This window comes from Pseudophryne corroboree, chromosome 3 (genome assembly GCF_028390025.1).
Source record: "Pseudophryne corroboree isolate aPseCor3 chromosome 3, aPseCor3.hap2, whole genome shotgun sequence".
Taxonomy (NCBI): domain Eukaryota; kingdom Metazoa; phylum Chordata; class Amphibia; order Anura; family Myobatrachidae; genus Pseudophryne; species Pseudophryne corroboree.
In genome coordinates this window covers 452,450,810-452,466,446 of record NC_086446.1, presented here as the reverse complement: position 1 = coordinate 452,466,446, position 15,637 = coordinate 452,450,810, and the positions used below count along the sequence as shown (strand labels likewise).

The window sequence follows — 15,637 nt, the reverse complement described above, 5'->3', positions numbered from 1 at the left end:
TTAGACTTGGGGACAGATGTACAAGAAGTCTGATTTATTCAACTACTGTACGTGTAAAGTGAAATGTGCACTCTGCAACCATTGCATAAAATCATTCTGTTATCTTTTCCAGAGATTAGATTTTGCAGTTATGTACAGCCTCAGTCCGCACAAATTCCAAACTTCACAGATACATTATGACATGACAAGGCCTATCTTCTAAATCGATTACTAACTATACACTAATAAATATAACATCTCACCTACTTAATTAAACAGTTTTAAGGGGTGTAGTATGGTATGCCGGCGGCCGGGCTCCCGGCGACCAGCATACCGGCGCCGGGAGCCCGACCGCCGGCATACCGACAGCGTGGTGAGCGCAAAGGAGCCCCTTGCGGGCTCGCTGCGCTCGCCACGCTGCGGGTACGGTGGCGCGCCACACTATTTATTCTCCCTCCAGGGGGGTCGTGGACCCCACGAGGGAGAATATCTGTCGGTATGCCGGGTGTCGGGATCCCGACATTCGGCATACTGAAGACCACCTGTTTTAAGGCATATGTCCTCAGCCGGGTGTAGTATGGTATGCCGGCGGCCGGGCTCCCGGCGACCAGCATACCGGCGCCGGGATCCCAACCGCTGGCATACCGACAGCGCGGCGAGCGCAAATGAACCCCTTGAGGGCTCGCTGCGCTCGCCACGCTGCGGGCATGGTGGCGCTATTTATTCTCCCTCCAGGGGGGTCGTGGACCCCCAAGAGGAAGAAAAAGTGTCGGTATGCCGGCTGTCGGGATCCCGGTGCCGGTATACTGTGCGCCGGGATCCCGACAGCCGGCAAACTGAAGACCACCCGCTCAGCCAACAGGGCACATACACCATATTAGAGGTAATACAGGCCACACAATTAAATGGTGGTTAATCAGCAATAAGCCTCTTCTTTCAAACCTAACAGGATACGGGTATGGGTCATTAGGTCGACCACTATTGATCGACATGCATTAGGTCGACATGAGTTTTTTTTACTTTTTTTGGTGTCGTTTTCTTTGTAAAGTGACGGGGAACCCCAATTAGTGCACCGCTTCGCTCGGCACAGGTTACCGTTCCCAATCGTAGTCCACATGGATCGTAGAGTATGAAAAAGTTCAAAAAATGAAAGGGAAAAAAAAAAAAAGTGTAAAACTCATGTCGACCTTTTTCCATGCCGACCTAGTACATGACGACCAATAGTGGTCGACCTAATGACCGTATCCCCAGGATACTGCCAGATGGAAACTTTGAATGCTAGATTACCTGTATGAGGGGATTACACACGTTTTACCAACGGGTGGGATGCCGGCTGTCAATGTCCCAACAGTGGCATCCCAGCCACCAGAATGCCGGCAGCGGGTTTCACGCTAAGAGTCCCCTTGCTGGCTCGCCACAGGATCTGTTCCTACCCAAGTGGGAATAGGTCTGGTGCACCAGGATTCCGGCTGTCAGCATTTTGGCGTCAGTATCCTGAACGCCGGGATCTCGACAGCCGGCAGTTTAACTGCAACCCGTATAAGGTTAGCACAATCACTATCATGTGAGTGAAGAGACGCGTTACCCAGTCACTCCAGTATTTGTTTGTAGAACTATTTCAGCTCTATGAATCATGCCTGCGGGCGAGTTATATATTTCCAGTCCTCTTACCTCTTGAACCAGTAGATCTCTTCAGGGTCGGATATCCCATGCTGCCTCATCTTCTGAACCATCTGCGCACTCTTCTTGATGGCCACCTCATATCGCTCACTGCGGGACAAGAAGTTGGGATCCTCATGCTGGAAGCTTGGGTCATTTATTACTAGACTTTCTGCAAAGACAATAAGATACTAAAAATGAGCCCACATCACTGCGCACAAGACAACATGAGCAGATTAGTCAGAATATTATAACGTTTGAAGCTGTATCATGTAATCATATTACTACATTTGCTTCATTACATTAAACATGTGGATCTATTAGTGCACGCTAAGATCATAATCTAGATTTTGAATTAAAAGTGGGAACCTCATACTCCTGTCTAGGTGTAATCACAGTCACTGAGGGATCACAGTAGTCAGATAAAAGATACATTTCTGGCTGAGTAACTATTACTTAGGGGTCTATTGCCCTTATTTATCAATGAGTGATAAATGTCACCGTAAGTGATATATTGCACTAGCCGATCAGCTCCTAACTTCCATGTCACAGACTGTGTTTGAAAAATGACCGTTAGGAGCTGATTGGCTGGTGCAATTTATCACTCACAGTGAAATGTATCAGTCATTGATAAATAAGGGCATATATGTACTAAGACTTGGAGAGAGATAAAGTGGAGAGAGATAAACTACCAACCATTCAACTCCTGTCAATTTTCAAACCCAGTCTGTAACATGTAGCTGATTGGCTGGTACTTTATCTTTCTCCTCTCTCTCTCACCAACTCTTTGTACACAGACCTCTTAATCAAGACACAATCACATATCCTCTTCAGTACAATAAGTACACTGCAGCTTACATTACAGCGAGTGTTCTCATGTACTATGGCAATCTGCAGCTGAATGTATGCACCCCTGGTACGTGCTGCCCCTCTCTCCTTATACACTCTCCCTATATCCTCCTCCTCAGTAGCTGTATCACCCCGACTATGTGACCCCACCGATTTCCCTCCTCCTGCGGGTCCTCTCCGGGCCCCCATCCAGTATATGTGTGATGATTTCCGGGCTGAAGGACGCGGTGGCCCTCTCCCTGCTCAGATCCGGATTCATCGCTCAGCTGTCACTGCGGCAACTACCAGCAGCCGGACTTTGCCCCGCATTACTTGTGCGACAAGCCAGTGCCAGGCCCAGCCCCCTCTGTGTCACATGACTAGACTAGGCGCCGCAACATACACAGACTACAGCTCCCAGCATTCCCCAGCCGGCCGTGACGCGCTTGTGCCATAATTAGATAGCAAGACTACAACTCCCGGCATTCTCCGCAAGGAGGGTGATGTGTTTTTATTTTGTTTTTTCTTCTATCAATGAGCAGACTGCGCCCGAGCATGGATGTTAAGCATAACTGAAGTTTGTACTTCAGGAAAATGGCTGCCAGCAACTGTTCTTTACGTGTGTTTGGAGCGGAGACACAGTAAACAGAATACATCGGTTCCGCAGCAGTCGTGCTGCAACTGATAGCACTCAGAGCAGCGCGGTGCTAGTACCGGAGGGTGAGTGATGTGTGCGGCGTGCGTTGGCGGCTCCTGCTGCTGCTCTCCTCTCCAATCTTCCTTTGGGTTTGAATTGCAGAAGTGGCGGGAGATTTATCTTCCTCGCAGCCTTTTACAGGGTCATGTTTTCACTATAATTATAACCAATAGTGAGCAGGGATTTAACATCGCAACTTATTGACATCACTTTTTTTCATCTTTTTTTATTCAGGCGTACTGATCTATTCTCAGGTAAATGGTGTGGCTGGTTAATCCAGCTTCCCCTGAGGGAGCGACATTCAAATTATATCATTCTCCCTCCCAACCAAAAAACTTTCTGGCACTCCTTTCCTGATCACCTCTGCAAAATATAAAATAGTTTCTATGGGGAAAAATCTAGGTTGCCTTCAATATCCATTGCGGTAGTCAATATGTAGGAAGGACGACGCATTTCATGGCAGCTCTGATCCAGACGTGCGTAAATCCTTCAATATCAGGGTCTTTCCTATGCTTCTGCCAATCGTCATCGATAGTAATATTGCACACTACTACCCCGGGATGCGTTTAATTTGCTGGCTGTCGGGATCTCAGCGGTCAGGATGCTGATGACGGAATCCCGGCGCAACAGGACTATTCCCACTTGAGTATTCCACTAAACCCATAGAGTGGGAATAGATCCTGTGGCGAGCCACTGAGTCCAGAGCGCGGTGAGCGAGGCATGCCCACAAGGGGACTCCCTGTGCTCGCCCCACTGCCGGCATTCTGGCGGCCGGGATGCCACTGTCAGGATATTGACAGCCGGCATCCCGTCCGCCGGTAAATCATACTGAACCCACTATGTTGAGGCTTGCTGGCTATACTTTCTACTCCCTTCTACATTTCTCCTACGTCCTAGAGGATGCTGGGGACACTTCAAGAACCATGGGGTATAGACAGGATCCGCAGGAGACACGGGCACTTTAAGACTTTAAAAGGGGTGTGAACTGGCTCCTCCCTCTATGCCCCTCCTCCAGACTCCAGTTTAGAATCTGTGCCCAGTGAGACTGGATGCACACTGAGGAGCTCTCTGAGTTTCTCTGAAAAAGACTTTTGTTAGGTTTATTATTTTCAGGGAGACCTGCTGGCAACAGGCTCCCTGCTTCGTGGGACTGAGGGTAGAGAAGCAGACCTACTTCTGTGAGTTTTCAAGGCTCTGCTTCTTTGGCTACAGGACACCATTAGCTCCTGAGGGTCTGAACGCTAGGTACGCCTAGATGCTCGTTCCCAGAGCCCGCCGTCACCCCCCTTGCAGAGCCAGAAGTCAGAAGACAGGTGAGTAGAAGAAGATCAGAAGACTTCAGTGTCGGCTTCGAGGTACCACACTGCGGCCGCGCTGCGCGCCATGCTCCCACACACAGCGGCACTACAGGGTGCAGGGGGGGGGGCGCCCTGGGCAGCATTAAAAACCTCATATAAGACTGGCAAGGTGGTTTTTAAGTGCCAAGGCACTAAATCCGAACCCCAGCCTGTATAAATATTTAAAAAAATAGCGGGGCTGAAGCGCGCCATTAAGGGGGCCGGGCTTAGCTCTCATCAGCGCCATTTTCTCTACACAGAGCTGCAGAGACACTGGTCCTTCCTCTACACTGCTGTATCAAGTAACAGGGTGCAAAGCAGGGGGGGCACAGTTATTTTGGTGCTATATATGTATTTATAAAAGCGCTAACAGGTCTGAGGCTTTGTATAAAGGTTTTCAGAACCGGGATAAGTGCTGGGTTGTGAGCTGGCAAACTCCCTCTGTGTTTCTCTGACAGGCTTTACTGTGGGTCTGTCCCCTATATGCCCAGTGTGTCTGTGGGTGTTGGTGCACGTGTGTCGGCATGTCTGAGGCTGAGTGCTCTTCTCAGGAGGAGGCTGGATTAGGGACAGAAACGGCTGTGGGAGTGACCATGTCGGCACCGCCGACTCCTGATTGGGTAAATGTTTTGAGTGCTTTGAATGCAAATGTGACTCTATTAAATAAGAGATTGGATAAATCTGAGTCTCAGAACCAGGCATGGAAAAAATCCGTGGAGGATGTTATGTCACAGGTCCATACCCCCTCGGGGTTGCAAAAGCGTTCATTTACCCAGATAGCAGATACAGATACCGACACGGACTCTGACTCCAGTGTCGACTATAGGGATGCCAGATTAAACCCTAAACTAGCTAAGAGCATTCAGTACATGATTGTGGTGATAAAAGACGTGTTACATATCACGGAGGATCCCGCTGTTCCTGATACAAGGGTCTGTATGTATAAAGGAAAGAAACCCGAGGTAACGTTTCCTCCCTCTCATGAACTGAACTCTCTTTTTGAAAAAGTTTGGGAAAATCCTGACAAGAAGTTTCAGATTCCCAAGAGAATTCCGGTGGCATATCCGTTCCCCTCTGGGGATAGGGAAAAGTGGGAGTCACCCCCCACACTGTAGACAAGGTTCTGTCACAACTGTCCAAAAAGGTGGCGCTTCCGTCCCCTGACACGGCAGCCCTAAAAGAACCCGCGGATCATAAGCAGGAAAATACATTGAAATCCATTAATGTCACTACAGGTATGCGGCTCAGACCTGCCGTTGCTTCGGCGTGGGTGAGTAGCGCTATTGAAAAGTGGGCAGATAACTTGTCATCTGAGATAGATACCCTGGATAGGGATAGCATTCTTTTGACACTGGGTTATATCAAGGACGCTGCAGCCTACCTAAAGGAAGCTGCGAGAGACATTGGCCTTTTGGGATCAAGGGCCAATGCCATGGCAGTTTCAGCTGGAAGAGCATTGTGGATTCATCAATGGAATGCTGATGCTGACTCTAAGAAGGCTATGGAGTCTCTGCCGTATAAAGGTGGTGTCTTGTTTGGTGACTGCCTCGCTGACCTGGTATCTACGGCTACCGCGGGTAAGTCATCATTTTTACCTTATGTTCCTGCACAACAAAAGAAAACGCACCACTATCAGATGCAGTCCTTTTGGCCCAATAAATACAAAAAAGGACGAGGGTCTTCCTTCCTTGCTTCTAGAGGAAGGGGAAAAAGGTCACCGGCTGTGGCAGGTTCCCAAGAGCAGAAGTCCTCTCCGGCTTCTGCCAAATCCACTGCATGACACTGGGACTCCTCTGCGGGAGTCCGCACCGGTAGGGGCACGTCTCCAACTCTTCAGTCAGTTCTGGGTTCATTCGGCCCTAGACCCATAGGTTTTAGAAATAGTGTCCCAAGGGTACAAACTGGAGTTTCAAGACGTTCCCCCTCGGCGATTTTTCAAATCAGACATACCAGCTTCTCTTCCGGACAGGGAAGTAGTATGCGATGCGATACAAAAGCTTTGTCAAAATCAAGTCATTGTCAAGGTGCCCCCGTCACAACAGGGAGAAGGTTTTTATTCGAGCCTCTTCGTGGTCCCGAAGCCGGACGGCTCGGTCAGACCAATTCTGAACCTAAAATCCCTCAATTTCTATCTGAGAAAATTCAAATTCAAGATGGAATCTCTCCGAGCTGTGATCTCCAGTCTGGAGGAGGGGGATTTTATGGTGTCGGTCGACATAAAGGATGCCTACTTACACATCCCCATATATCCTCCACATCAGGCTTACCTGAGGTTTGCGATTCAGGATTGTCATTACCAATTTCAGACGTTGCCGTTTGGTCTATCCACGGCTCCGAGGGTTTTCACCAAAGTTATGGCGGAAATGGTGGTTCTCCTGCGCAAGCAAGGAGTCACAATTATCCCGTACTTGGACGATCTCCTGATAAAGGCGAGATCCAGGGACCGATTACTGCAGAGCATTACAATTTCCCTGACAGTTCTGCAACAACATGGTTGGCTCCTGAACTTGCCAAAGTCACAGTTGAGTCCGACGAAACGACTGTCGTTTTTGGGAATGATTCTGGACACAGAATTAGAGAGTTTTTCTTCCAGAAGAGAAGGCTCTGGAAATTCAGAGTCTGGTCAAACAAATTCTGAAGCCGGCGACAGTGTCAATCCATCAATGCACTCGATTGCTGGGGAAGATGGTGGCGGCCTACGAGGCCATTCAGTTTGGCAGGTTCCATGCCAGAGTGTTTCAGTGGGATCTGTTGGACAAGTGGTCCGGGTCCCATCTGCACATGCACCGACAGATAATCCTGTCTTCCAAGACCAGAATCTCACTCCTGTGGTGGCTGCACAGCTCTCACCTCCTAGAGGGGCGCAGGTTCGGGATCTAGGACTGGATCCTGCTGACCACGGATGCGAGTCTCCGAGGCTGGGGTGCAGTCACACAGGGGAAAATTCCAGGGAAAATGGTCAAGCCAAGAAGCTTGTCTACACATAAACATTCTGGAATTAAAGGCCATTTACAACGGCCTTCTACAAGCGGAACATCTTCGCGATCTGCCCGTCTTGATTCAGTCGGACAACATAACAGCAGTGGCGTACATAAACCACCAGGGCGGAACGAAGAGCAGAGCGGCTATGGCAGAAGCCACAAAAGTTTTCCACTGGGCGGAAAGACATGTAAGTGCTCTGTCAGCGGTCTTCATTACAGGTGTGGACAACTGGGAAGCAGACTTCCTCAGCAGACACGATCTCCATCCAGGAGAGTGGGGTCTTCATCAAGAGGTCTTTGCAGAAGTGACAAGTCGTTGGGGAATTCCTCAAATAGACATGATGGCGTCTTGCATCAACAAGAAACTTCCGAGATATTGTTCCAGGTCAAGGGACCCTCAAGCAATAGCGGTGGACGCCCTAGTGACACCGTGGGTGTTTCAGTCGGTATATGTGTTCCCTCCGATTCCACTCATTACAAAAGTGATAAAGATCATAAGAAGAACAAGGGTTCATGCAATCCTCATTGTTCCAGACTGGCCAAGGACGGCCTGGTATCCAGATCTTCAGGAATTGCTCATAGGAGATCCCTGGCCTCTTACTCTACGAGAGGATCTGTTACAGCAGGGGCCGTGCGTGTACCAGGACTTACCTCTGCTTCGTTTGGCGGCTTGGAGGTTGAACGCCGGATCCTAGCCCAAAAGGGTATTCCCAGTGAAGTCATTCCCACACTTCTTCAGGCTAGAAAAGAAGTAACGGCGAAGCATTATCACCGTATTTGGAGAAAATATGTGTCTTGGTGTGAATCCAAGAAGGCTCCTACGGAAGAATTTCAGCTGGGCCGTTTTCTCCATTTTCTGCAAGCAGGTGTGGATGCGGGCCTAAAGTTAGGCTCAATTAAAGTACAAATTTCGGCCTTGTCAATTTTCTTTCAAAAAGAATTGGCCTCCCTTCCGGAAGTTCAGACTTTCGTGAAAGGCTTGCTGCACATCCAACCTCCCTTTGTGCCCCCGGTGGCACCATGGGATCTTGACGTAGTGTTACAGTTCCTGCAATCTCATTGGTTTGAACCTTTTACGTAAGGTTGAGTTGAAATTCGTCACTTGGAAAGTGATCATGCTGTTGGCCTTGGCCTCTGCAAGGCGGGTGTCTGAATTGGCAGCTTTGTCTCACAAGAGCCCCTATTTGATATTCCATGAAAATAGAGCGGAGTTGAGAACTCGTCAGCAATTTCTGCCAAAAGTGGTGTCATCGTTTCACATGAACCAGCCTATTGTGGTGCCCGTGGCTACTGACGCCTTAGCGGAATCGAAGTCTCTGGATGTGGTCAGAGCTTTGAAAATTTATGTAGCCAGAACGGCTCAGATTAGGAAAACGGAGGCTCTGTTTGTCCTGTATGATCCCAACAAGATTGGGTGCTCCTGCTTCCAAGCAGACTATTGCACGCTGGATCTGTAATACGATTCAGCAAGCTCATTCTACGGCTTGAATGCCGTTACCGAAATCGGTGAAGGCCCATTCTACCAGAAAGGTGGGATCATCCTGGGCGGCTGCCCGGGGTGTCTCTGCATTACAGCTTTGCCGAGCAGCTACTTGGTCGGCTTCAAACACTTTTGCAAAGTTTTACAAGTTTGATACCCTGGCTAAGGAGGACCTCTTGTTTGGTTAGTCGGTGCTGCAGAGTCATCCGCACTCTCCCGCCCGTTCTTTAGCTTTGGTATAAACCCCATGGTTCTTTAAGTGTCCCCAGCATCCTCTAGGACGTAGGAGAAAATAGGATTTTAATACTTACTGGTAAATCCTTTTCTCTTAGTCCGTAGAGGATGCTGGGCGCCCGTCCCAGTGCGCACTGTATCTGCAGTCATTGGTTATGGTTACACACGTGTTGTGTTGCGGTTATAGTCAGCCTGTTTCTGTTGTTATTCATGCTGTTGCATGCGTTGGGTTGAATGCCATGTTGTACGGCATGTTTGAGGTGTGAGCTGGTATGTATCTCACCTTAGTTTAAATCAAAATAAATCCTTTTTCCTCGAAATGTTCGTCTCCCTGGGCACAGTTCCTATAACTGGAGTCTGGAGGAGGGGCATAGAGGGAGGAGCCGGTTCACACCCCTTTAAAAGTCTTAAAGTGCCCATGTCTCCTACGGATCCCGTCTATACCCCATGGTTCTTGAAGTGTCCCCAGCATCCTCTACGGACTAAGAGAAAAGGATTTACCGGTAGGTATTAAAATCCTATTTTCTTCTGTGTCCCCAGACCTCGCAGGTGGGTCTAATAATCCCACATATTTTGGCCAGACAACTGCCTTGGGCCCTAGCTATTCCTTCTTATAGTCCAGCAGCCAATCACCATTGGCATTATTTTAAGTCTGAAAATTACTCCAAATATCAAGATCAAAGAAGGTGACACTGATAGTGTTCACGCTAGGCTGTTTTAGCAGGGCGCCACGCCCTGTCCGATTTTTTTAAGGGCAAAACCCGCCCTGCCCTTTCTGCGGCGCCCTGCTAAAATAGCCGCCCGCTTCCTGCGCTCCCAGCGTGTAAAGATGCTGTGCGCATGCGCGCGGCATCCATTCACGCTGAGAGAGAGCTTGGGGGAAGCCCAGCACCTCCATAGGTGCTGGGCACGCCCCCAACAGTGACGCCGCCTATGCCGCCTTTTTTTCACGTCTGTGGGCTGAACTGCCCACTTTTATTGCGCAATGTGACCCCGCCCACTATATTGTGTGGCCACACCCCCATTTCGGCGAAGCCGCGCGCGCACACGCTTACTCCCCTCTCAGTCCGGCGCCCTGCCCGGATTCTAGAGTGAACAATACACTGAATGAACGCATAACACTGTAATAGAAAAAATTACTTAGCTGCTCTATCAAGCCAAACACTAAGTAGCCCACAAATCCAGTCCCCAACCCTGATGAAGATTTTAGTTCAACTACTTTAAAAAAAATCTCCGATCCATTGTTTGTGTATGAAGACCGGACCAACGGAGGTAGATGATCACGCAGCATGGCCAAGACACTGGAACCATTTTAGCTGCGCACAGAATTAGAGTTGCAGGCTGTGACACTTCCCTAAACGTATTTGAGTGGCCACCGAGATATTACTTCCCACAAATGCTCTGTGACGTTCAAGCACTTTGCAAATAAATCCTCACTGTGACCACCGTTGCAAGACCACTGTAGCACATACACAGTGACATCTCTTCACTGGATCTGACATCAACATTGCACGGATCTCTGAAACCGACCCTATGACCTCAGCCTATAGTATAGCATGATAATATGTTTTAATGGTTTCTGCTTGTTTCAAAATAAAAAAAGTTGTACAAAATATGATCATTACAAGTCCTACTTGCCTACCCTCTCTCATTCTGCAGGAGACTACCTGAAATAGAAGCAATCTCGCTGACTCCCTGAATAGTCCAGCAATCTCCCTGATTGCACCTTAACCCCTTTGTGTAGCTGTAACATTCTTGGGGTGAAAAAATAAATCACAGATACATACATTCAAATGGGAACATCAGTGCCATTTCCCTGCATTGGTTATAAGACACAATGATCCCTATGGCTACATGCATTTTAAATAAAGTTTCTCGTGGCCACTTACAGTATATGGAACCGCTTGTAAAGCACAGTACACAAACAAATTCTGCAAAATATGAGTCTTTTCTTCAACAAGTAGATCTTACTAAGGGTGTGTACACACAGTGAGATATTTTCTTTCGATTTTGACTATATAGTCAAAATCGCAAGAGAAGTTAGTGCAGATCGCAAGGTGAAAGTCACCTTGCGATCCCGATGCGCGGTCCCGCTAGGTCGGCATCGCAAGAAAAGATAGACTGCAGGCAAGTCAATCCTTGCTAGATCGGTGTACTATCTAGTTCATCTCACATGTCAATGACATCTCGCATAAGCCAAAATCGTAAGCACACATAGAGGGTAATTCTGAGTTGATCGCAGCAGCAAGTTTGTTAGCAGTTGGGCAAAACCATGTGCACTGCAGGGGAAGCAGATATAACATGTGCAGAGAGAGTTAGATTTTGGTGTGGTGAGTTCAATCTGCAATCTAAATTGCAGTGTAAAAATAAAGCTGCCAGTATTTACCCTGCACATAAACAAAATAACCCACCCAAATCTAACTCTCTCTGCAAATGTTATTTCTGCCTCCCCTGCAGTGCACATGGTTTTGCCCAACTGCTAAAAAATTTCCTGCTGCAATCAACTTGGAATTACCCCCATAGTCCATATCTCAAGAAAAGTTAGTTAAAATCGGTGGTGCTGGGCTCCGGGGAGTTCAAGGGAAATCGCAAGTGAAAATCGGGCATAGCAAGGATCTCACCGTGTGTACACACCCTAACTTTGGGGCTCATTTACATTTGGATGTAAGTCATTTTTATGACATGCCTCTCAGATGTAGCAGTACACACCCACGCTGATAGGTGTTAGTTTCACAATCTCCATGAAATGCTTTTTCAAAAGTAGGCAAGTATGTTACAAGTAAATAATGAAAAAGTCTATCCCTGTGTATACCTTTAATTGTTTAAATGTAGTATGCCTTCAAATAAATGGTAAGAAAGCTTATGTAGACAATACATTTTTTTTCTTAAATTGTTTTTGTCATTTATAATTAAATCTTGTGTATAGTACATTTATTGCTTTTATATATAGCAGTACCCAAACTATTTATCAAATAGCAATTATATTCATTATAAATGTTTTGCTTTTGCAAATGTTAGGGTACAAATAATGTGAATGGACTGCCAGGGGGAACCCTGATGGAAATGCTTTCAAGGTTGAGGATCTGGCCCGTTTATTCTTTATTTCCCCTCAGCTAAAATATAGTTCTTAGCTATATATCTACTGTAACAATAACTTTAAATCCATAATTATCATATCCATTTATATGGAATCCTTTGAAAATCAATAAATGCTACCATTCATTTACAGACATTCCTCTTCCAATATGGGAATTATCCTACTATGGATTTAAAAAAAAGTAGATCATATAGGGGCCAAATCGGCAAAAGCAAAGACCCATCAGGCTTACTGATCGGCTGCTGCTATTCTTGCATGTGACAAGATAAATTATAGATTTTATTTTTCTATGTGTATTTTTGGGTTGTTTAAGTTGTCTTTGTTCCACTGCAAGAAAACTTAATAAAATAGTTGTCTCTCAATTAGGTGGAGCTCTAAACAGTAGCCAGGCATTATTAAACTATTAGTTTAAATCTAATACATACCATTGGTTAAAATTTAATATACACAATCTACACCTTCCAACATGACCCTTTCCAGGAGAGTCAAAATGCTATCTGAACTTTCCTCTTAATTTATGATTGCAATCACCTATGTTGAAATACCTTTCTTATCAATTAAATAGTTTAACACAGTTGACACCAATCATACATAAAGAGGAAAGTCCAGGTAGAGAGCGTATTGTCCCTCCTGGAATGGGTCATGTTGGGAGGAGGTATGCACAATCCAATATACACCGAGCCACCCTGTCTGAAGTAACCTTACAACCCCCCCCCCCCCCCCCCCCAAAGGGTTAATCCGGCCCTGACGGCACTGGAGGGTGAAAGCAAAGTAACACTGCGGGAATCGCAACAGCGTTGGGAAGAACTTCCCAAACAATATTTATTATCCCTTGTAGAAATAATGCTACAGTGTGTTTGGCGGTTATATCTGCAAAAGTGTCTGCTTTCAGTAAAAAATGTGGATGAAGATTAGTTAAACAAAATTTTTCTATGATTTACTTTTTATCTCCGAATGTTTGTTTTATGCTTTGATTTCAGAGTACAAATAAAACATTGAATTGCATAAATTTCAATATAAACTGGAAAAGTGGGGATGTTCTAAGAAGAGAAACACATGAAGAATATGGCTGTCTTTCTTACAGGGTGACACATCTGTGCTGCCTGTTATTTATAGCATACTTTGTGTTTTATATCGATCCATCTAGACCAGTGATTTTCAACCTTTTTCAACTCGCGGCACACCGGCAAGACTTTAAAATTGCCAAGGCACACCATCAGTGCCACACGGGGGGAAAAAAACATTGGCCCCCATAGTAATTAAACAGACACACTGGCCACCACAGTAGCACAAACACATTGGCCCCCAAAGTAATACAAATACATTGGGTACTGCGGTAATAAAAAAAAAAATGCTTCCACCCCCACAGATTTATAATAATGGGATGCAGTTAAAATACCGGCTGTCGGGATTCCGGCATTCAGGAGACCGAAGCCGGAATACCGACAGCCAGTGAAAGTGGAAAAAGTGGAATCCCGACCTCTTCAGGGTATTCCCACTCGGGTTGGTGGGTCCACGCCATAAACTGAGTGGGAATATAACCTGTGGTGAGCTAAGCAAGCCACCGGGCTTGAAGTGTGGTGAGCGCAGCGAGCCCGCGAGGGTACTCACTGCTGGGATTCCAACAGACGGGAAGCCGCTGTCGGTATACTTACAGCCAGCATCCCGTTTGTCGATAAAACATAAAACATATCAATTTTATAATAATGGTACACACTTCTCCCCCAGTAATTCCACATGCTGCTCCACATAGTAATTCCACTCCCTGCCCCCATAATAATTGCACTCCCTGCCCCATAATAATTCCACTCCCTGCCCCATAATAATTCCACTCCCTGCCCCATAATAATTCCACTCACTGCCCCCATAATAATTCCACTCACTGCCTGTCCGCGCCCCCCGTATTTTCTGACATTGTACTTGCATCCAAACACCTACAGTAATTCCACACACAAATTCATGTTTGTTTGTTTTTAAATATATACTGTATACCTGCAACTACGATGAGCGCTGAGAAGGTAGCACGGATTGACGAGCAGCACTGACCAGTAGGCGGGCGGGCACTCCAGGAAGGAATGCGACGTGGCCTGCGTGATCTATGAGTCACAATAGGTCACAGGCCGCTCGCGGAAGTGCACAGCGCTGGCTGCGCTGCCTGAGCCGGCTATTGATTGCGGCGGGTGGCGGGCGGCTGGCTGGTCTCTCTGGCTAGTGGCAGCGGATCTCCCTGGCGGGCGGCGGCACACCTAGAGACCGCTCACGGCACACTAGTGTGCCGCGGCACAGCGGTTGAAAATAGCTGATCTAGACACAATTACCCACCCCACGCCCCACCTTAGAAATTATTCGTAATCGCCTACTGCCATATATAGCCATGAGATCAAACAGATAACCTCCCTTGCAACTGACCACAAACCCCCTCTTGCATACCTTTCAACATGACCCTCTCCAGGAGGGACAGAATGCTCTGTTCCTGGACTTCCCTCTTAATTAATGATTGCCATCACCTGTGGTGAAAATCTTTCTTATCAAATAATAATAAGTGAACACAGGTGACGGCATTCGTACAGTAAGAAGGAAGTCTAGGATCCTCCTGGAGAGGGTCATGTTGGGAGGTATACTCTTGGTGGGGCACATTATTTCATTAGCTCCAGCCATTTTAGTACCCCAGTGGCCCCTGATGCCCCAGGAGTTTTGCGCTCTCTCTTTTTTTTTTTGTATTAGAAAGAGTGTTCTTTTGCTTGGCATTGCTAAGGATGCTCTCTGTATTGTGCAGTGTCACAAGGATGCTGAATACTACTCAGATGGGGCTGGTAGATATACACTGCTCAAAAAAATAAAGGGAACACTAAAATAACACATCCTAGATCTGAATGAATAAAATATTCTTATTAAATACTTTGTTCTTTACATAGTTGAATGTGCTGACAACAAAATCACACAAAAATTATCAATGGAAATCAAATTTATTAACCCATGGAGGTCTGGATTTGGAGTCACCCTCAAAATTAAAGTGGAAAAACACACTACAGGCTGATCCAACTTTGATGTAATGTCCTTAAAACAAGTCAAAATGAGGCTCAGTAGTGTGTGTGGCCTCCACGTGCCTGTATGACCTCCCTACAACCCACACAAGTGGCTCAGGTAGTGCAGCTCATCCAGGATGGCACATCAATGCGAGCTGTGGCAAGAAGGTTTGCTGTGTCTGTCAGCGTAGTGTCCAGAGCATGGAGGCACTACCAGGAGACAGGCCAGTACATCAGTAGACTTGGAGGAGGCCGTAGGAGGGCAACAACCCAGCAGCAGGACCGCTACCTCCGCCTTTGTGCAAGGAGGAACAGGAGG

The 15,637-nt window shown here is 46.9% G+C and overlaps 2 protein-coding genes across 5 annotated transcripts in view; one reads left to right on the top strand and one right to left on the bottom strand.

Annotated features, from left to right (window-relative positions):
- ACOX1 (acyl-CoA oxidase 1) overlaps positions 1–2,830 on the bottom strand; it is a 59,521-nt gene extending 56,691 nt beyond the window's left edge. Inside the window, exons 1-2 of one of the 2 annotated variants that reach the window (XM_063960566.1) lie at positions 2,638–2,830; positions 1,651–1,810 (exon numbers count right to left, since the gene is read on the bottom strand). In XM_063960566.1, the coding sequence (XP_063816636.1) occupies positions 1,651–1,810; positions 2,638–2,746 (269 nt within the window). In that variant the 5' untranslated portion in view covers positions 2,747–2,830. The remainder of the gene's footprint in view (positions 1–1,650; positions 1,811–2,637) is intronic. The other variant, XM_063960565.1, reaches the window with a different exon arrangement.
- Positions 2,831–2,895: 65 nt separating this feature from the next.
- TEN1 (TEN1 subunit of CST complex) overlaps positions 2,896–15,637 on the top strand; it is a 45,738-nt gene continuing 32,996 nt past the window's right edge. For 2 of the 3 annotated variants that reach the window (XR_010243857.1, XM_063960567.1), the window contains exon 1: positions 2,899–3,186. The gene's annotated coding sequence lies outside the window, so the exon portion shown is untranslated. Of the gene's footprint in view, positions 3,187–15,637 lie in introns of all 3 variants that reach the window. The other variant, XM_063960569.1, reaches the window with a different exon arrangement.